The sequence below is a fragment of the Pseudochaenichthys georgianus genome, chromosome 10 (genome assembly GCF_902827115.2).
Source record: "Pseudochaenichthys georgianus chromosome 10, fPseGeo1.2, whole genome shotgun sequence".
NCBI lineage: Eukaryota > Metazoa > Chordata > Actinopteri > Perciformes > Channichthyidae > Pseudochaenichthys > Pseudochaenichthys georgianus.
In genome coordinates, this window is record NC_047512.1 from 31,799,394 (window position 1) to 31,822,294 (window position 22,901).

Below are 22,901 nucleotides of genomic sequence, written 5' to 3' on the forward strand. Positions count from 1 at the left end.
CAAAGGGAGAGACGGCCTGCGTGCTTATATAACGTCTAACTCAAATGAAATTGCACAGTTGTATTAGATAATAAAGCCAGATAATGAACTCCTATATGTGGCCAATGAAAATGTTCTGATCAGTGATTACTTAATTAAATACTGGGAGCCTCTCAAAAGATTTTCTGATTAAAACATGTACAGGATTGTAGTTTGTAGCCCTGGAAACCAGTGCATTTCCATATTCTCTATCTACAAGACCATTTTGAATTATTAAACAAGGTGAGATCATTTATTTTCTTTCAGATTCAGCAGAAATGTGTTGCATAATGTCCAGTTCTAGTCTTCTGGAAACGAGCAGAAGATGACAGCTTGCAGGCAAAAAACATACGTGTGAAGATGTCTTTGCCAGTTCCTCTATATATAGACATGAGCGTAGTTATATTTTGCAACAAGTTCAAAAGAACAAGATTTATGAAAAAACATTACATTAATTATTACATATAAATCATTACATGCAGGGCTGCATTATATATAGTCTTTTTGTTCACATGTTGAAAGACTGCGATATTGCACTCAGATTTGTTTTATTGGCACTTAGTTCAAGAAGAGTATCGTTAGGAACCTACTTTTTAAAATTGAACGGTTTTTGGTGCCTCTTTTGTTCAGTGCAATGTTGAATTTATTCTGTAAAAGACTATTGTCAATAATTTCCTTAACAACAAAACATTTCTTGTATGTTATTAGTACTCTTTTATTTTGTATCAGCATTCTTAGAGCAGCCGACAAGAAAGAGTAGACTTTGAAATCAGTTTATTTCTTTCAACAGCATGTTCTCATACTGTAACATCATAGTTCTCTTGGAAATTCAAAACACCTTTGCATTATGTGTTCCTTACCTTGCTCTGGTCATATTAATTGCTGAAAACTGTGGACGTAATATGATGAATAATATTATGTTCCACTTTGATATTCCTGGATATGCTACAAACAAAACACAACCTTACCTGTATATAACTCATGTATTATCATCATACCGTGCAGCCCTAATTGCATACCACTACATTACAGGGGAATAAGATATTTTAGTTCTACTTACTAACAACTACTTATCTTCACAATATATTTGTTGACAAATGTAGTTTAATGTGCACTAGTTTGACAGCCTGAGTCTTTGAGCTTGGCTTCATTCTGTATGCAGGCATGTTAGTGGAGCATGCTGGCTGTGATGCAGCTGGACATGGCGTCCCCTTACGCTCTCTGCACAGCCAGCAGAGGGCGTCCTCATTTTAAAAAACCTTTTTAAGATTTAGTGAACTGCAGCCTCTTCAAAACGATTGAAAGCTGAGCAACACAGATCCACTGTGAGTTTGGATCTGTGTCAGAGAGACTTTCTACTTTGACGTTTATCACTTTGTGCTGATGAACTATATATGAGGCAAAGAAAAGAAAGTGGAGTTCAAATGAGTGTATGAATAACAGTAAGAGGATGTAGTCAGGACATTGAGATGGAAATCTGTTTCACATTTGTGTCCTGTATCCCACACACATTAGTAACATTCATTTAAAACTGCTCACCAAATTAAAGAGGCAACAACATTTGCAAACTCACTTAAGTTATATACTAAGGTGTGTCTTAGTTTTCGTGACTTGAAGGCGGCGCTGTGTTTTATGCTGAACTGTTTACTTTGGCTGAGACACACAGGGAGAAACTAGTTTTGTGGGGAACCGCACATCCTGATACGGAGCTGTGTCAACTTAACACTAGAACCGCCAACGGGTACATTTTACCCGCACCTAAACAAAACACAAGTCTAACACCAAGCGTTTAAATCAGCACTGATAGTGATATTTTATACTTCATGCTATCTGCACAAACTATATCATATGAAAAGCTGAGAGTCCACAGATTCTGTTGGTATAAGTTTCATCCCTGTGTGATCAAAACTCACTGTTCTGTATGATAAATATAAGAACATTGTACCTTGCAAATTAATAGCGGGTACATTTGACCCGTTGGCGGTTTTAGGTATACAGCGACCTCTGGAGGTTCTAGTGTTAAGACTGGCATTTTAAGTTTTCAATTCAAATGACTTTTAACCATTTTGTACTCGAGTAGAAGGTTTTTGTTTTGCTTCGGTAACTCTACAGCTTGAGTGTGTTTACCCTCTCAGTTCATTACATCAGTTTTCCCTCTGTGGGTATTGCCAGCTTGGAGTGTTATTCCCTCTGCAGTATTATGTCGCCGCTGCTCCTGGATCAGCTGAAGGAAGGGAACATACTTCCTCTGGTTAGAATAAATACCTTCTCTGTCAATATAAACTGCAGGGTGTTATTTAGAAAGGTATCGAAGTAAACACAGCATGACTTAGATATCCCACAATGACTGTACGTGCTCGTGTTGTTACCACAGCAGAGCTTCTCACTTTGGTTTGCTTGCTTGTCAGAAGGAATACATACAAATCAACTCGCCTGATTTTCATGAACATTGGTGAAGCGTGGGCCAAGGAAGAATCTGTCAAATGGTGCTGCAGATCTGACTTACAGGCCTAATACACACATTATTATTTTCTTATGTAAACAGCCTTATGGGAGTTCTGTCTCTAAGGGTCCTTCTGGGATGAAATGACACCCTGCCTAGTGCAATCTAAATTTAACTTGAATGTGCTTCATAAAGGACATGAATATAAAAGCTTCATGAGCATGGGTTGTATAATAGAGAACACTGTGCTGTATTCAACCACTATATGTTTTAAAAAGAGATCTAGTGTGGTTTTAATTTTCCAGTTTGACATCAAATTATGTAACTGTTTGCGTATTCATCTTCATTGGCACTAATGGCTCTTACATAACAGACAGACAGACATACAGAGTGAGTAATGCCACGGGCCTCTGGTGGTACGATATATTCCACTCACTGGTGTTCCCCATATGACCCAGGCTTCTCTCACTGCTGTGTTACATAACGTCTCCTCACAAACTAACACAAGAAACAGGTGTCTAATATCAAGGATAAGTTATTTTCTTCCCTCGTGTCCTCAGTACTCAGTTTGTAAATGTTATGTTTGGAAGTTGCTGTTTTGTGTCAGAGAAAACAAACTATTGATGGAAGCTGTTGTATGGGGTTAAGGTATTTATAAAGCTGATGTAAACCAAAGCTACATTAGCAGGATGTTGCTAAAATAGTTTGTCCTTGGGGGCCTGCATCTGCGCTGCATCTGCAAGATGTGTTGTGTCGGAGGAGCAGCGTTGAGAATCCTCAGGCTCTCTTATTGGACAGACGGCAGAAATATCCCTGGCTCTGACACTGGAGCTCGCTGCATCCGTGACCCTCACGGGAGTAAATAAGGTTTGGAGGGGAGGAGGGGGGGGTGCTGCTGTCGGAACAGCTTACCGTTTTTGGAGTGGGGTATGATGATGATCAACGTTGTTCACAACACTCAACACACGTTCTTTCACAGTGGACAACAACAAACCGAAGGCCGCCCCCCGCCAGCAGCACCCTCAGCAGCCGACGTCTCAGCCGAGCCAGCGCAGCGGACCACCGGATGTGGTGCCAGTGAGTGTCGCTGAGGGGGGGAGGAAGGCCCAGAGCGTCCAGCAGCTCGGAGGACTCCTGGCAGCAAGTAACCAAAGATGTGAGGCCGTCGCCATCGTCTTGCAGCGAGCTTTAGCTGAGGTAGGAATCTTTTTTTATTTATGAAATTGCATTTTTTTTTTATGTTATATTGGACTCTTCAGATGATTTGTCCTGGCAAATGATCTAATGTGTACAAAGAGAAGACATAATGAAGCATATTGCACAATTACCGCAATGGGTAATCTGTCACTGACCTTTTTTTGGACATGTATAGAGAATATTTAAATACTATCTTATGATATTAGATAAATGGATTGATGGGTAGAGAGATATATACTTTATTTGCTATCAGTGCATTCTTGATAAGATGATAATTCTGGAAAATGCTGGCCATGTTCAGTTTGTGATTGTTGTTGTACAATTTCTACTGTTTGCAGCTAAGATTAGACTGGTTAATTGTATCACACTAGGTTGCCTGGTTTAAAAAGGAATATTCAATATATATATAAAGCAGACGGCTCTCGTTGAGGAATCCTACTGTTTATATCCATCAAATATGTATACAGAATTGCAAGTACTAAGTCTAAGCTGTAACATACGGATTAAAACCTTGTCAAATGCTAGCAAAATACCAACATAGCCTGAATGTACGGGGGTAAGTCTGAAATGATCTTAATGACGTAACTACAAGTGTTGCAACATCATGTCCTGTGTGTTGATACGAGGCAAGCCAAATGCCATTTCTATTTCAAGAAACAGCATGAGGGTGACTGTAAGGGTACGGAGGGCTGCAGTCATAGACATACTTGAAGGCTGTCCAACACAAAACAGCCCTGTTGCTGTAATGCACGGAACAACTGAAGCAATCCTGGATTTAATAATTCATCTTTATTGCAGCATGGTTTTATTCTTGGGAAGATGAACTTGAAGCTCAGTTGTATGTTTCAATGTTATTCAGGTCGCATGAGAGCCCTTTAAAAATATGGATGTTTGAACTTGCCGTTTGTTTTGGATCGGTTTTAATAGTGGTGCCATGTGATTGGCTTCCAGGAACGAGATGCCCCAAGGGATTAATCTTTCGCACAGCACAAACAGGCTTATCCTATCAGCCAACCATACTGCCATACTCCCTCATTGAGTTGTACTCCAAGCAAAAATACGATTGGCTGCTTGCTATTAGGTTTATTTAATCAGTAGCCCTACAAGCTAATATAAGTGAATTGTAGAATTGAATTAAAATGACCCCATGCAGTCGGAAAAGATTCCTATCTTTGTTTTCCTGTAAACCTAGAAGAATAAAACGGATACCCTGTGAGCACATGAGATGCCACCAGCTATTTCAGTCTCCCTGTTAACTTTAGAAGGGCCCTTGTCAAACCTTTTCACACCACATGGGTTGATGGAACAACTGGAATGTACCAACCAAATATGCATGAGGACATAAGATGATATTAAGTGGCTCTAACACTAGGGCCTTGTCTTTACTTTATTGGAGGACACCACTCGTCCAGATATCATAAACACAGTAATGTTAGTGTTGAGAAGTGTCTTAACAAGTAACGCCTTCTTTTCAATTTGTTACATTTTACTCATTTTGGCTCAAGAAAAAGTATGTTCTGAATTCAGAAATGTATATAAGTAAGAAACCATAAAACGTTGTTTTCTATGTATAACAAACACTAGGTACTGTGGTACATTGCTGTTTATTTTTAAAAATGATTGATGGTATGATGTCCAGAAGGGATTTGTCTTATATGTAGGATTTGATCTCTTCCTCCACTCTTCATTATCCCCTGGCTCATAATGCCTGTTGCATTGCCTTTTGTTAGAGGAAGCATTTCATCAGCGCACTGAGATGTGCATAGATTATTAAAGAAACACTTGGTAAACCAACCAATATCGATTTCTATCTGAAAAAGATCATGTCAGTGAAATTCCCTCTCTAACATTCCAACTATTATCACTAAATATATAATAACACAAAAGGTTGGAAAAAACTGCACTAAGGTACAGCTTTCCGAAAATATTTAGCTGACAAGAGGGGAGAACATTTATTTAAGACTTGTTTTCAATGCAGAAATGCAATGTCCTTTGCTGTTGATATGATGCAAACTAACAAAGACATTTTGCATACCAATAAGACTAAATAATTTTTTTTAAAGTTGACAAATGGACAAACACTTACACAAGGGGCAGCCATCAGACCTGCCAGGACTTCCCCCTAGAGGCTGCTGGGAACTTGCCCTCGTTCCTTTGCATTCCACTGGACCGTGTCTGACATGTTGCTTCCCCTCTGACGCATCAGCACAGGGAGTGGAGGCCAAATCCATAACATGCCAGACATTGGGCTGTAAAATCAACCTGCTTGAACCCATACATGTTATTTCACTTTAGCATCCCTGAACTGCAGAAACGATAGCTTTAGGGGGAGGGGCAGAGGAAATGGAGGACCCTGTTTCCAACCCTACTGCAGCTGTGGTGCGCCTAGCTTAGCAGAAAGGGCCATCACACCTGCACATTGGCATTGTTTTTGGGTCAGGGATCAAATACGTATCGCTGCTGTAGGGACTCCTTCTGGGTTCTTGCTCCTGCGAAGTGAAACGCGGTTGTTTGCTAGAAATGCCTGTCCTTGTGATTTATTACCAAGCATCATAAGGACTCCGGAGGAAAGGAAACTACTGATTACCTTAGCTTCAAACATGAAACATGAGGTCAAAAAACAAGGGGATGTCAGTCAATGAGATTTACCAAATGTGCGCTTCAAAAGTAAACCGCTGCTCCTTTAAGTCAAAATATAGAAAATAACCCATGAATTAGTTTCCTTTGGCCTACATTACAGCAACTGTTTTACTTCAGAGTTTCACACCAGACACATCCCTTGTGGCAGTGCTCTGGATAGTGACACAGTTCATATCAGTCCAATTTTAGCCTCAGATGGCTTCAATGAGTTCTGTGGTGTCTTCTGCTGCCAGTTGCACCGCCCCAAAATATAAAGCTATCCTGATAATGCAGTCAAGTGTCAAAGATATTTTGACATTTGCTCCTTAGATGTTTAGGAACCTTCAACACCATCGACCACGGGCCGCCAACAACATTCCAAGCACCAGAAAGCCAGTAGTAACTTATTTGAGAATGGTGTGGATGGTATTGACTAATGCATATGTGCAGTCGTGCAAAACAACGCTGGCTTTTTTTAAATGTATAAGACTGGTTCATGTCATGTGACAGCTGGTGGTTGTTTGACTCATTTCCCATGATAGGCGGGCAGTGTTGTGAAACTGATTACATCAACAAATATTAAAAACACAACATGTGTGTTCCTCTGCCATTGAGAGCGGCTGACTCAACTTCCACCGCAGTATGTCCTCCACTGCAACCAATGATTCCAATTCATATATTCAGCCTATAAAACACACACAGCTTGCATTTGATTTCAAGCCATCAACTCGGCACACAAGAGTAACCGTGGTTCACGTGTGGTAATACCCAAGTATTGTGTGCGTGCAGTGTGTAATGGAATCTGGTGGTCACTCATCAGCCCAAGAATAGGAGGCAGCAGCTCCTCAACATAGTGTGAGAATGTCCCAGCTGTTGACTTGATATGGTTACGATGAACAGCAGCCAAACCCTCACCAAGGGCAGAGCTCTGTTTCTTATCATGTGTTTGGATGCAGCGTGTGAGCTCTGGACCTGGTTAGACATACCTTCTCTCAAAGAGCAAAAGCTGTGAAACACGTTGCTCTTCAGCGGAGGAATGCAAGCACATTCCCAAATGTACAATCTCACTTTACCTCTCTTGACATTCACAATATTTCTAGGAACTTGTAACTTGATCAGAGGCAATTAGACATTGATCTCCGTCTACCATAAAGTGTTATTCTACACCTGACATGGCATCATATTGATATACACCGGGGACATGTCTGCTCTTTGCTCCTGGATAGATGTCCCTTAGTTACATGATGGTTAACATGTGCTCTTTCTAATGAAGTCGGATGCATGATAACTAAGGTGGTTATTCAGAATATTACAGTGTTCTTTCATTCTATACTTTCACACAGAAACTAAGGTAATGAATTCTATTCACAAACCCGCACTGAAAAGCTTGTTTTTCCCAAGCTTGAGAATAGACTACTACACACAAGACAAAACATATTTAAAATATATCTTACAAACATGTCTAAAACTGTAGAGTATATGTATTATACAGAACGATTATAATAAAATAACTAGACTAACCCTAACGGTCCCAGGACATAAATGTTATCTTTGGTTTAAAACAATAAAACGGGTACATTCATTTCACAGTAGAGTAACATGTGATCTGTCAGCATGATATCATCTTGTAATGGAGAAATAGTGCTCATGGATCCTGTAGCTGCAGAGCTTATCGGAAGGTGGTGATGCAGAGGGGGGATTGGATGAGTAGTGGGGGAGGATGGTGGTAATAAAGCCTCACCATGTCTCCCCTGGGGGAGGTCGGTGCACAGGCCCTGCTCCATCAGCCTAATGTCAGGCAGCTCTGCTCCACTCCTGCTGCCTTAAAGAGACCCCACCTCGCTGGGAGGAGGCTGTCCTCTGCGCACTGTAGCCTGCCCCCTTTGTGGGTTTTTTATGTGTATTACGGTAATGCACTCTGCAGTCACTCTCCACAGCCAGCGGCTTTCTCAGTGCTGCCTCAGATGTAGTCGGAGCAGTCTGGGAGGAGGCGTGTGGAGGTGGTGTGTCCACCTGGACCGCCGTTTGTCCTGGAGTACTGGGTCTCTGTAGCTGGGGGGGGGGACTCCCGCTACCGATCCTCAGGCTGAGGCTGGATCATGGGCTGTTCTGGCAGCAGAGCGTGCCTTAGTGCCCCATACGCTGCAGAGAGGGTAACTGGCTTCTACATTGTTCTATCTGCAGTGAGGAATATGAGCTTTAACAGGACGGAGAGGAATACTGCTTGTTTCTGTTTAAACTAATCAATGAAGACATGTTGGCTTGTCTTTCTTTCCATTTCCTCTCTGGTTCATGATTTAATTATGCAGGCTGTATGACAGTTAGTGGCAGGCTCTTAATGAATCAGCGGAGAGTCGTATTTACAGGTTTTGGGTTTGGATGCGTCCGTTTGGAGTCTTGAGGAGCACTGCAGTTTCAGCGCAGCCTCATCTTTACTGCAAACCTGAGTCAGAATGAGAGGAGTGAAAGCTGACAGCAGGCATGCGCTCCGAGTGAAAACACGAGTTGAATGCCTATTTTCCATAATCCCCCGCCCTTGTTGCTCTGGTGCTTGTAATTTATTTGCATTTGCTATTCAAACAGTGTCCTGGAAGGAGAATCTGTGTCGGGAGTTGCCCCGTCAGGACATTCCTTCATACAGGAATGAACCTTACAGAGTCATTATGCTGCCATTGTGATCTTAACTGTGATGATTTATGTCAGAAACCTGCATGAACATGTGTGTGACTGTTTGTTCCCCCCGCAGCGTGATGAAGCCACACGGCACTGCAGGGATCTCTCCCAGGAGCTGGTCACCCTTCAAGGAGAGCTGGGTAAGTGAGGTCACCTTGGTCACACACACCGGCTGTGTTTAAAGTTGTTATCAGCAAAGCACACACTCCTGCTCTGCTCTTGGTTCTCCTTTCTGCTAAGAGTGTGTCCTTTTATATTATTCAGTTAGGATGACAAGTCAGGAAGCACTTTGGATCTCGTTTGTTTGACTTTAGAGAATGAGGAACAATTGTTTTTCCTCATGAGTCTTTGGTTGTTTACTTGGTTCCAATATTTGATTGCTGTGTCTAATGTAGTTAAAGATCTGAGTCATTGGCCATTTGATGCCAAGGACTCTTATGTTTACTTATCACTTTGCACAAGACAGTCTTTATTTAATTATATAAATACGATATGTCAGATGTTCCCATCTTAAATGAAATATGACAGTTTCTAGGGTTGCACAATTAATTGAAGAATTCTTAAAAATCACAAAATGGATTAATGTAATAACCAAATAGCCAGAAGCAAAATATTTGAAGGTTGAATACTATTTTAAATTTAGTAGTGTGGAGCTGCAGAGATATCCCACCGTACAAATGTAATTCTACACTCTTTACAAAATATTTGTTTTTAGACAGATCTGCTAAAAAAAAGTCACACAATGATCAGTTAATAATATATATTGTTCAATGTTAAAATTACGGAAAAATGATCACAACCACTCCAATATCAGTTAAAATAATCACTTTTTGTTTTTCCAAACAGTGTAGAAGGGGGGGGGGGGGGGGGGGGTGGTCTTACTCACCACAGAGATGCCCCCTGTAGTTCTTCCTCCACTAGTTAATTGCTTTTTCCTCCACTAGTAATCACATGCCTATCTGTCACGGCACGAGTGTGTGTTTTAAGTGTCGCTGAGCAGTGCCATGTCAGCCCTTTCCCCTGGGAGAGGCACTCTGACCTCTGACCCCCCCCCCCCAGTGGTGGAATGCCCCACCACCTGAGGCCTAATGACCCGTGTTCTCTGTCCAGCCTGTGAGCTGCCCCACAGAATAGCCTTATATTTACGGGCACATGCATTTCATCACTCTCACACTCACATACTTAGGTCAGCCCTATTGTTGTGCCGCCCCCCCCTCACAGCCTCGGGACTTCCACATGACTGCTCTTATACGCTGAGCGCTGTTATATCTGAGCTTTAACACATTCTTTCCTACACTAACCTTTGATTCATGAGTAGTAAAAGATGCTTAGATATCCAGACACATTTATAAGTCCGCTTTTAGTTTTACTTCCTCTTGAGAGTACTTCCACAGGGATGTCTCTCCTCACACAGCGATACAGTACAGTCTTGGACCACATCCAAACTTGTGATAGGACCACACCCCCTTTTATCATTCCTGACTGTGGGCCAAACTGCAGCTAACTTTAGATGAACTAGGCCTCCTCCCCAGAATGAGGCATGAGGTGTTTCTGCTGTGTGGATTTGGACTAGAAAAGGCTCGTATGACCAGATCTCTGTTGCACATGTTGTTGAGCTATACATGCCAACCCTAGCCTGATAGATAGTCTCTCGCTTGGCCACTGTTCCTGGATCGCTCATTCCACTCTCACTGAGGTGAATCCTCATGAGGTGCATGAGTTCAAACTGCAGCTCAGAAACACAGACTCTGAAACTGTGTACATACATCCAATAAGAATGTCAATTATGATTTATCAAGATTTTCAACTATTTGTCTGTGAATTTGTTCAAAATAACGTTATTGCAACCCTTAACTCAGATCAGTTTGAACTATAAACAACTTTTACAGCATGTAAAGCTAAAATGGGAAACATCATGTGCTAAAGGGGCGGCAGCTCATTCTGTAGAGACTTGACTTGGGAACTAAATGACGGTTCAAGTCCCGATTGGACCCAAACTAATACTGATTGAGTGTGGACTGGTAGCTGGAGATGAGCCAGTTCACCTCCTCTGAAAAACTGGCAGCCTGTTTGCTCCGATACCTTTACATAACAGAAATGTTTTATATGTATTCAGACCTAATGTGTATAGATCCTGAACTGAATTTCAACAACTTGGGGATAAATAAATGGTCTACTTGTTCTACTTCTAAATATTCCTCCTTTATCGTCTTCCTAATTGATCCTATTCTCCTTCTTCTGAAATGCTAAGAAAGGGCGTTCCCTCTGCTTCTTTTTGGTAACCACAGCCATTAAATCTTTATTCAGAATCATTATTCTGTGCTCTAGAACAGGACAACACTGGAAGATGACTTTTATTATGTACCTTTTATTTTTGCTCTGATGATTTGTGAGAGCACTGCATGTTCCTGCCACACGTGTTGTAGCAGAGCAACATCTGGGTTCAGTATTATATTACGCCCACTATTAAAGACTCACATAGTCTCAACTTCAATGTGGTTTATCGTCACATCATGTATTTGAGACCAAAATAACCTGCTATACATGAGAGCTGCCCTTCTTACTGTACTCCATCAGAGTTAGTTCACTAATGAGTGGAAGTTAACATGGGCTGGCTGTGTTTTGGCACCAGCACTTAAACCAGAGAGGTTATGGAGTTGGTCTCCGCCACCCACTCCAGTGCAGACCCAAGCACTTGGCAATGGAAACAGTTGAGAAATAGTGAGACTGGATTACAGAACAAAAGCTAAAGCCACCTATTGCATAAACATAGACATGGCACTCTGCCAGCTGGAGAGGGAGGAAGAGACTCCTGGTGTACGGGTTTGTCACTTATGATACTGATTTCAAGATAGTGGGAAGGAATTAAGAGACTTATCTTCATCTGCCTTTTAATAACTGCAGTGTAGTTGGCACATGCAGTCAAGTGCAAGAGGACCCTCCCCTCTAAAGTCACTTTTTCCATTCCTTGTTGGAGCACATTTAGTGTCACACATTAACATCAAGGCAGAACTTTGCTAGTTCCTCAGTGGATGGGTCACATTTCTTACCTAAGCAGTTACTAATAGACATTTTACTCAGTCTAATTTTAAAGAGTATTACAGTCTACAAATCAGTTCACTCTGGTGACCTGAGAGGGACACACAACTTCTGTCTTTGACAAAGAACTTGTGTCATTTATTAACCAGCTAGAAAGTCAACCAGAGAACCCCTAGAAACCGTCACTCTCAAAACTCTTATGTTTGCATAGTAACACGAGGGCACTGTTGAACTGTTAGATTAAAGGTAAAACATCAAAGAAAAAGGCTCGTGTGTAACCACAGACAAAGCTGGAATGATGTCCTTAGAGATCGCTACTATCTTTACCAAGAGAAAAAAACTCAAGATGAAGTTTTTCTGCTTCCAGTCTGCTCCGTGCACTCGTCTGAGCATCTGGAGAAGGAGCGGGATGAGTTGCGAGCGTCCCTGGAGGAGGCGCTGCAGAAGCTGCAGGATCAGCACCAGCGGGACCTGTTGGAGCTGGAGCAGAGGCTGCAGGCCTTGTACCAGGCCGAGTGGGACCGGGTGCAGCTCAGCCACCAGGAGGAGAGCGAGAGGAGCCTGACCCTGCTGCAGCAGCAGGTCGGTGCTCTGAACCACAACCTGCAGCACTGAGTTATATCAGGATTACATTGAACCACATTACGTAATCAGTTTACAAAAAGAAGTTCACATTGATTACATTACATTAGGCTACATTACTTTTATATTGTGATACTTAGATAAGGTTACTGATGACCTTTTTGGACATGCAACTAGGTATTTTATTAAATCCAATAACTATTAATATCTTGCACCGCACCGCTACTTATTATTCCTGTACCTCTTTTACATGTATTTGCTGTATTTAAACGGTTTTCTCTTGGCTTTTTGAAATGTGTTTCTTTTGCACTGTGTTCTAATACACTTTGACTTTCTTTGTTGTTGGAATGTGTCATTTAAATATACTTGCCTTGACCTAAGATGTGCCGAGGACTCATTTGGTAATCAGCGCCACATACTTCAGTTACGCAACAATGAACACAAATGATCAATTTCTCCCTAACCAAAAACTTAACAGCACTTTTATTTTCTAGTTTCTGAACTGCTCAACATTCATGAGAGAATACGCCAACAATTATAAAAGAGCTTCTCGTGAGCTATAATATCAAACGTTGCATATGGATAATTTGCCGAACTAAATGATATTTTTTTGTACATTTTAATAATAATATATGGAGGAAAATGTAGTATTGCCTCTTCATGTATATCGTCTTGTTAGTTTAATTGAATTAGTTTGAAAGCCCCTGTCCCTGTAAAGGCTCAGACCACAGTGGAGGGCGGGACATTCATCATATGTGACGCGCTCTATCGAAATCAGTCGGAAGTCGCAACGGCTCATTTCAAAATAAACGTGGATTTACGTAAAAAACTATTTTTTCGGGGTTCGGGTATTTTGTTTGATTTTAAACAAACAAAGTCTTGGCATTCAGAATATGAAACTTTTATTTCCAAAATCACACGATAAATACATTCTTTAAGCTTGTAAAAGGGAAGAAGACGGGCATCTCTCACTCGCAATCTGCTCTTCCGCAGCGCCGCCCCCCCTCCCTCCGGCTGACATTATGAATGTAAGAGTAGAGTAATCATACACTGAACAAAAATATAAACGCAACACTTTTGTTTTTGCTCCCATTTTTCATGAGATGAACTCAAAGATCTAAAACATTTTCTATATACACAAAATAATCATTTCTCTCAAATATTGTTCACAAATCTGAAAACAGCTGTGATAGTGAGCACTTCTCCTTTGCCGAGATAATCCATCCCACCTCACAGATTATTGCACAGGTGTGCCTTAGGCTGGCCACAATAAAAGGCCACTCTGAAACGTGTAGTTTTGCTTTATTGGGGGGGTCTGGGGGGGTCCGAAAACCAGTCAGTATCTGGTGTGAGGGGTAGGATTAGGGTTAGGGTAATGTTCTGAAATGGCCTGTGTTCGTCGTCCATAACATACGCCTGCCCATACGCCTGCCCATACCATAACCCCACCACCACCATGGGCCACTCAATTCACAACATTACCCTAATCCTACCCCTCAGATGGATTATCTCGGCAAAGGAGAAGTGCTCACTATCACAGATTTCTTCAGATTTGAACAATATTTGAGAGAAATGGTTATTTTGTGTAAATAGAAAATGTTTTAGATCTTTCAGTTCATCTCATGAAAAATGGGAGCAAAAACAAAAGTGTTGCGTTTATATTTTTGTTCAGTGTAGATAACACGGCAGGGTCCAATACAGTTCGTTTTCATCTGGTTTCAATTAAACAAAGTCTTGGCTTTCAGAATATTAAACTTGTTTCGGCAAATTCAGATGATAAATACAGCTTTGAAGCTTCGGCATAATTACACGCTGAGAACGGAGTAACTTAACGTCACTGCAGGCATAACAACAGCCGGTATTTCTCGTGAGTGTTTTCCCCGGGAAACAAACACAATACACACAAACGCAAAATTACACAAACACACACACACACACACACACACTCGCGCTTCCCCTCCAAACAAAAATATCTTCCCTCCGTAGTATTTTGATCATTTGCTCCACTAATAATCAATCGGATCGATGGATTCCAGAGAAGAGAAAACTTTGAAGGCCTTTTTCTCAAAATGAGGACTCGGTGACAGTCATTATATAATGTGACATATTTCGCTTAATATTTGGAGTACAACAACAATCCTGATATCATTAGAAAGCTACACATCTCCTCTTTCCAGCAGTGTATACAACTCAAAATGTGTCTTCTGGTCAATGCGACTGATTTCAATAGAGCGGGTCACATATTTACTGTCCTTGTAGCGTTAAAATGTCAATGTTTATTTAATCTTTTCTGTGCCTTAAGAGAAAAAGATTAACACAAATCTTAAGTATTGCAGTGAACAGTAATGCCTAATATTTCAAAGGTCTACCCTGTGTTATTTGTTTTAAAGATGGAAGAGCTGAAAGCCACTCATGAGTCCATGAAGCAGGAAGTGGAGAGCAGCCATGCAGAACAGCTGCAGTCTGTGGAGCAGCAGTATGAAGCGTCCCTGCAAGGTGAGAGAAGTGCATCTGATCCAAAAGAAACTGCCTTCCTGCTCTGAAGCTCAGAACACCTTCGGCTTTATATAACTTCTGATTTCCTACCTTGGTTTACAATTGCATGTGTGCATTGTTCCATCGCATAATAACAGAGCACTTCTTAGCCTTGAGCTCTGTTGTACAGATATCTGAAATATTTCTGATGTGATATAAATCCTCAGAGCTCAGAACAGTCCACGACCAGGAGCTGCAGTCTTTGGACGCGTCTCTGAAGGAGACAGGAGACACTCTGTCTGTAAGACTGACTTTTTGTTTTTCCTTTTTCATCAAATAAATGAATTTACAAACAATACAACAGTGTGTAAAATGTATTCTGAGACTTTGTTGTGCTGCGTACGTCCACAGGGAAGGATTGAAGTGCTGACAGCGGAGAACAATGCCCTAATTGAGAAGCTGAGCGCCATGGAGAACAGGAGGAAACAGCTGGCTGAGAAGAGTCAGGTACCCCCCCCCTCCTCCCCCTTATCCGTGTGCTTATTATAGCAGAGCGCCACTTTAGGAGCATCTCATGACCCAGTGATAGCCTCTGAGCAGGAGCGATAGCAGAGATAGCCCACCAGCAGACACCAGTTTCTCTTGTGCCTCACTCGGGTACATTTCTGCTTTTTTATATTATTCTTTATTTGTAGTCACATGATATTATATTTTGCTCAAGTGACAGTTCAATGCATTAAGTGATCCTAAAACAAAAATAAATAAATACCGTAATACAACAATTATTTAAAAATGAATATGTTGGCTGTGTTAATGCAAACGGCATCAATCTTGACATCGGGGTGAAGTTTGTTTTTTCAAATATTGGAATTTGAACATCAGCTCCGACGGTATACACTGTGCGGCCAAAGCAAAGATAGTCACACCCTTAGGGATAAACACCTGTGTGTCCCAAAATATGAAATTCCACAACATAAAATGATTCACTCTCTTATAGCAAGCTTTATATATTTATGAATCTAAAATGTGTATTTTTTTTTCCCTATTTCCCACAACGTTTGTTCACGTTGCCCTTATTGAAAAAAAGAAATGCTAGTTTCTTCCACAGAGAAATCCATCCAAATGAAGGACGGTGCTTATCACTGACCAGGCTGATAAAGAAATCCCCCCCAAGCAGACAATTATTTAGTTGTTGGGATTGTGGGAACAAATGGGCATTTAAAGGCTTGAAATGCTTCAGTTGTTTTCATTTCATTTCATTTCAAACCTTTTATTTATACAGATAAAATCCCATTGAGATCATTGATCTCTTTTCCAAGGGAGACCTGTTCAAGTAGTTCCACATGAAACATAAAAGCATAAACAGAACAACAAAAGGACATCATACAGCATCATTTACATAATTATCCACATAAACAGGTACCAATAGCTTCTGATTGACTAGCATCCAACCGAGCTTTAAAAACATTTAGTGGCACCAGACTGTTCAGTTTCCATTTAATTTGCGGACTGTTCCAAGACAGAGGAGCTGCGCATCTAAAAGCTGTCTTCCCTAAGACAGTCCTAGCAGTTGGCACATTTAATAAAACCACAGCATTCGATCTCAGGCAGTAGCCACTTACAATTTTACGTGAGATCAGGGAGCAGATATAAGATGGAAGTTTCCCTAGCATGGCTTTGTATATAAAAATGTACCAGTGACTGAGCCTCCGTACAGTTAGTGAAAGCAAACCAGCCCTTACATACAGGGTACAGTGATGGGTTAATGCTTTACAGTTTGTCACAAATCTCAGTGCACTGTGATACGCAGCATCTAACTTGACCAGGCAATTGGCAGGTGCATTCATATACACCAGATCCCCATAGTCCAGCACAGGTAAAAAGGTCACAGTGACTAGCCTTTTCCTGGCCTCAAGCGAGAAACAGGACTTGTTCCTGAAAAAGAACCCTAGCCTAACCCTCAGTTTTTTAAGCAGGTTATTGACATGAAGTTTAAAAGTGAGACAATCATCAAGCCAGATACCAAGGTATTTGTAACAGGCAACAACTTCAAGTTTTGTTCCTTGCGTAGTTACAATATCTAAAACAGGCTCTGGTGTCTTTTGAGCTTTTGAAAAGAGCATTACCTTGGTTTTATCCACATTTAAAAGAAGCTTTAATTCAGAGAGCTGAGTCTGAATAGTGTTAAAAACAGCCTGTAATTTAACAACAGCCTCCTTAATGGAAGGACCTGCACAATACATCACAGTATCATCCGCATACAAATGTAAAGTAGCTTCATCCACATTATCACCTACGCTGTTAATATATATGGAGAATAAAAGTGGACCTAAAACAGAACCTTGTGGTACACCATTAGAAATGTTTAACCACTCAGAAGACAGTCCATCAAAATGAACACATTGGGACCTTTCAGAGAGGTAGTTCACAAACCACCCACTGCAAGGCTGGATATGCCAATACTGAGTAGCCTCTGCTTTAAGATGCGATGATCAACGGTGTCAAACGCTTTGGAAAGGTCAATAAACAGAGCTGCACAACTCTGCTTATTATCTAAAATACTAGTAATGTCATTCACCACTTTCATTGTGGCAGTGATGGTGCTGTGTTTCTTTCTGAAGCCTGACTGATGTTTAGACAGGATGTCATTTGTACATAAAAACTCCTTTACCTGTTCACTCACTAGGCGTTCAAGAACCTTAGCCAGAACTGACAATTTAGAGATTGGCCTATAGTTATTTAAAATAGTTGCCTCCCCTCCTTTCAGTAAAGGCAGGACATACGCTGACTTCCATACTTTTGGAATTGTATTTGTGCTGAGGGAGAGGTTAAAAAGAGAAGTAAGAGGTGGAGCAATAAAGTCTGCAGCTATCTTTAAAAAGAAAGGTTCTAAGTTGTCCGGGCCAGCCGGTTTCCTAGGATCTAGCTTAGATAATGCTTCATGAACAACATCAACAGTAAAAGGGGTAAAACTGAAAGGGTTTTCCAGACCACGTTGTTCAGAGTCACAGACTGTGGTATTTACAGAAGCAGAGTTAGTGACAGAATCAAATAGAGAACCACAGGACACAAAATGCTTATTAAAGCAATTTAGCATAGTAGCCCTGTCCGATATAGTGCCAGATGCTGTGGTAAGGCACGGAGGTAGCTCATTACGGATCTCACCGGTTGATATCGATTTTATTGCTTTCCAAAATATCCTAGGATTATTTAGGTTTTCTGTGGTAAATTTGAAGTGAAGCTATTCCTTAAAGTGAAGTTTTGACCAGCGCCATTAAAAAAATATACTACATGAAAGTGAATAATAATAAATGTTGTCCCCTGAGGACATCACTCAGTGAGGCACACAGGTTCAAAAACCTAGTGGTTAAGAGTTGTTACTGTTAATCATGAATCATTCTTTAACAGCGTGAACAGGAGTGTAGATCACTCCACAGCACCAGACCCAGGTGCCCTGAGTTACTACAACCAAGGCGGCTGGATGCAGCACAGCCACACCCTCAAGATGAACCCACAGGGGCATCTCGCCTCACATTAGCCTGCCTTCTATTTATAGGACAAGATGAGAGCTGCATAAGCAACAGCTCAATATCACCTTCTTGTTCTTAAAAAGGACAAGGAGTTTAAACACTACCTTCGCTATGACAGCTAAACATCCAGAGCTTCGTTGTCCCTGATGCATGGCGCCCTCTGTTGTGTGTTTCTGGATTTATGTCCACATAAAATGAACAACCCTGACTGTACTCATTTTTCTGACAGTCCCTGAACATCTCTTGTTCTCTGTCCCTGCAGAAGGACTCCCACACCCTTTATCTAGAGCAGGAGCTGGACAGCCTCAAAGTGGTGCTGGATATAAAAAACAAGCAGCTGCACCAGCAGGAGAAAAAGCTAATGGAGATCGGCAAACTGGTGAGGCACATGATCAGGAGGATTGCTGAAGAGCAACCGACATTTAACAACCAGAAGAATGGTTGTTATTTTTGTTTTGTTGTCTTTCCAGACGGAGAAGAGTGTGAAGCTGGATGAGAGCCTGCAGAAGGTCCAGCAGGAGAATGAGGACCTGAGGGCTCGAATGGAAAGACACTACGCTCTGTCCAGGTAACAGCTCACCGGATCACTCCTGTGTAGAGATGGAAACCAGTTCTGATCCACTCAACTGTTCAGTGTCTGTGCCATGTATTACATTATCATAGCTGCATTATTTTCAAAAAACGATTTACCTTTTATTCTGCAAATACTATATTTAGTATGATATCGGAAAAAGCCACACATGTTCTCTGATTTATCTAAAGTCTTGATATCTGGTACTGGCATTAGTCTGGTATATAACACTTATTACTATAAAACTTAAGAACACATTAAAAAAACACACTTATCATAGTAAGAATTAAGATTTTAGAAAAACTTCGAAAACTGTAAACATTACTTTAAAGGTAGGGTTTGAGAAACCAGCTCGAGTGCGCAAGAATTTGAAAATACACAGCTGGAAAAAATCTGCCACTTCCTTACAGAGCCCCTCCTCCAACACACACGTGCGCGCACATGACCAATGAGGGCACGAGATAAGTTTGTGCACAGATGGAAGGCTGACAGGCAGGTAGGCCATCCAGTTATTTTAGCGGGGCCGGCTAAAATGATTGGTCGTGCTTTTTACAGTACCACGGCTTCCACAGATGACGTTTTTTTATGGATTTTTTGTCAAAGCACTTAAGATATTCATTGCTATCGGGATGTTAAGAGCATTCCATGGAATATAACAAGTGTATCTCGAGCCGGTTTCTCAAAATTACATACCCCACCTTTAACTAAATGTTTTCCAATTACAATAGTTTTTTGACGTTGCATATACGTGTCTATCTTTGATATTCAACTTTTAAGTTAATAGATATTTGTTGTGATTATCGTAGTTTCTGAAATACAGCCGCTTTACAAAATAAAATCAGCCAAATAGTTTGACCAATTTTGAAGATTTCTTTAGATTTTTTTTTCTAAGCTCAGAGGACACCTCTAAAGGGCATTTAAAATGTCAGTTAATTAAAAAAATACACTGGTTCCCTCGTGGAATATGGGCATTGTAGTTCATTGTGGACTATGTCTACAACAAAAGCACTATTTACTGCACTGAGTAATGCTTGAATTACCTGTACATATTCAGTAGCAACCAATGGGTCTGTGGCTGGGAGCAACCAACAGGAAAAGGAAATCAGTCATTATTGAGAGACAGATTAATGTGTTTGCTTATAAGATTTTGGGGGAAGAAACGATCAACTTCACGTCTTTAAATGTTTGAGCATGTCTAACGTGTCCTCTGTGTATGTGTGCGTCTCAGACAGCTGTCCACGGAGCAGGCGGTGCTGCAGGAGTCCCTCACCAAGGAGTCGAAGGTGAACAAGCGTCTGTCCATGGAGAACGAGGAGCTGATGTGGAAGCTGCACAACGGAGACCTGAGCAGCCCCCGCAAGGTGTCCCCCACCTCCACCTCCCCCTCGCGCTCCTTCAGCCTCCAGTCCCCCCGCAGCTCCGGAGTCTTCTCCAGCCCCCCCGTCTCCCCCAGATAACGATGGGCCTCTGCTTCCGGGAAGCTCGGCCTCTGAGTTATCCCTCTGGAATAAAGAGCCATGTTTGTTTTCCTTAGCAACGCCTGACTTCTGGATCGGATGAACTCTGACACTTGTACAGAGACGCTTTAAAGACACCAGTCGCACAGAAGCACTTAAAAAGCAAGGCCCCCTTGTTTTATGCCTTTCACTTCTGATGGATGGGGGAGAAGGAAATCTCAGGACACTATTTTTGATACTTGTTGGTGAGGCTCACACACACACGCACGCACGCACGCACACACACGCACACACACACTACATGCAGTAAAAGATACACACATGTTGACACGAATGGAAATCCAGCTATGAATACAGATGACTTTGTCCCTCCTCAGTCTTTTATATGAAATATGCATTGAATATAAAACTGCTCCTTCTGGATCCCTGCTCCATTTCCTCACAGCCAACTGCAGAAGAGTGACAGTCAAAGTGTCATCTTACTATCACCAGGGCTGTTCGAATCTCGACCCGTGTTCAGAATGTATTTAGTTTTCTTTAAAGGTTGGGATTTTTGACACCGAGGTTGTCTGCTCTGTGGCCTCAAACTTGTTTTGTTTTCCACATTTCCTTGTTTTATTGTAGTTTTGACCAAAGGACCAATCCAAGTGTTTGTGCATGTGTTTGAGTCTTGGTAATCACCCTCACTGAACCCTCCTACTGCAGCTTTAACGTCGGGGCCTTTGCAAAGAGTTGAGCAGAAGAGGCTTTGCTTTGTACGTACGGGAGGCCCTGCAATGTCTCAGAAAAGAGTATTTTGTGTGGATTTGTTATTATTGGTTTATTGACCATGTTTGAAATATGCAAATTAATAAAGTCTTGTTTTAAAGCTTGTGTAGCATTGTCGGGTTTTAAAACCTTGATCTACATTCACTCACCAGCCACTTTATTATATACACCTTGCTAGTACCAGGTCAGACCCTTTCGCCTTCAGAACTCCCTTAATTCTTCGTGGCAAAGACTCACCAAGATGCTGGAGACATTCCTCAGAGATTGTGGTCCATATTGACATGCTAGCAGCACACAGTGGCTGCAGATTTGTTTGCTGCACTTCCATGATGCGAATCTCCTCTCCACTACATCCCAAAGGTGCTATATTGGATTTACAGAAAATAATAATGGGGATATAAGGAAAACACAGATACTCGTCACCGAGGTCACAATATCAATCGATCCAGCAGAGCAATAGCCTATAGGCAAAACACAGAAGATCAACAATAGATATGACATAAAATGAACTTACCAAAGCTGAAGTGGATGGTCAACTTCATTCATTTTCTTTCCGTTTTACTGATTTGAATCGCTATACGCTGCTCTCTCTCGTCTCTTCTTCACATCTAAACTTTTCGCGGCACACATACTTACAGCCAATCAGCTCTCTGAATTATGAGACAACGTTTGGTATCTGCCAGCACTTTGCCCCTATGATTATTTTTTTGCCGCACACATTGAATAGAAAAATACTTTTTACAGCACCCATTCATTTTAACATCAGAGGGGCTTGCCCCACATCGCTCAACACGGCTCAATAGGCACACTGTAGACAAAAATTAGAAGAACGCAGACTAAAACAGAAATGTACAGACGAATCAGATGACTGAACATGATCTTAAAATATATTTTAACATGTATTTATTTTGCATATTTTGGGAATTATTATTTGCATTACTTTCTGCTGACACTAGGTGGGGCTGTGCCTGCCCCTAATGACGAGTCACCACTGACACTGGTCATAAAGGAATGGACATGGTCAGCAACAATACTCAGGTAGGCTGTGGCCTTAAACAATGTTTAATTGGTAGTATGCCAAGAAAATGTCCCCAACACCATTACATCACCCCACCAGCCTGAACCGTTGATACAAGCCAAGATGGATCCATGCTCATGTTGTTTACGTGTTTACGAGACTCATCAGACCAGGCAACATATTTCTAATCTTCTATTGTCCAATTTGGTGAGCCCGTGTGAATTGTAGCCTCAGTTTCCTGTTCTGAGCTGCCAGGAGTGGCACCTGGCCTGGTCTTCTGCTGCTGTAGCCCATCGGCTGCAGGGTTCCACGTGTTGTGTGTTCAGAGATGGTCTTCTGCATATCTTGGTTATAACGAGTGGTTACGAGCTCTGTTTGAACTTCACCAGGTCGTCTTTACCATGTCTACATGCCTAAACGCATTGAGTTGCTGCCATGTGATTGGCTGATTAGATAATTGCCTTAGACAGCAGTTGCACAGGTGTACCTAATAAAGATGCCTGTGGGTGTA

At 41.5% G+C, this 22,901-nt stretch overlaps 1 protein-coding gene across 1 annotated transcript in view; it reads left to right on the plus strand.

Moving 5' to 3' along the window:
- mtus1a (microtubule associated tumor suppressor 1a) overlaps positions 1–21,475 on the plus strand; it is a 35,116-nt gene extending 13,641 nt beyond the window's left edge. The window contains exons 7-15 of the mRNA XM_034093428.2: positions 3,441–3,658; positions 9,024–9,090; positions 12,357–12,571; positions 14,962–15,067; positions 15,274–15,347; positions 15,458–15,553; positions 18,839–18,955; positions 19,047–19,144; positions 20,376–21,475. Of these exons, the coding sequence (XP_033949319.1) occupies positions 3,441–3,658; positions 9,024–9,090; positions 12,357–12,571; positions 14,962–15,067; positions 15,274–15,347; positions 15,458–15,553; positions 18,839–18,955; positions 19,047–19,144; positions 20,376–20,604 (1,220 nt within the window). The 3' untranslated portion in view covers positions 20,605–21,475. The remainder of the gene's footprint in view (positions 1–3,440; positions 3,659–9,023; positions 9,091–12,356; positions 12,572–14,961; positions 15,068–15,273; positions 15,348–15,457; positions 15,554–18,838; positions 18,956–19,046; positions 19,145–20,375) is intronic.
- Positions 21,476–22,901: the final 1,426 nt, after the last annotated feature.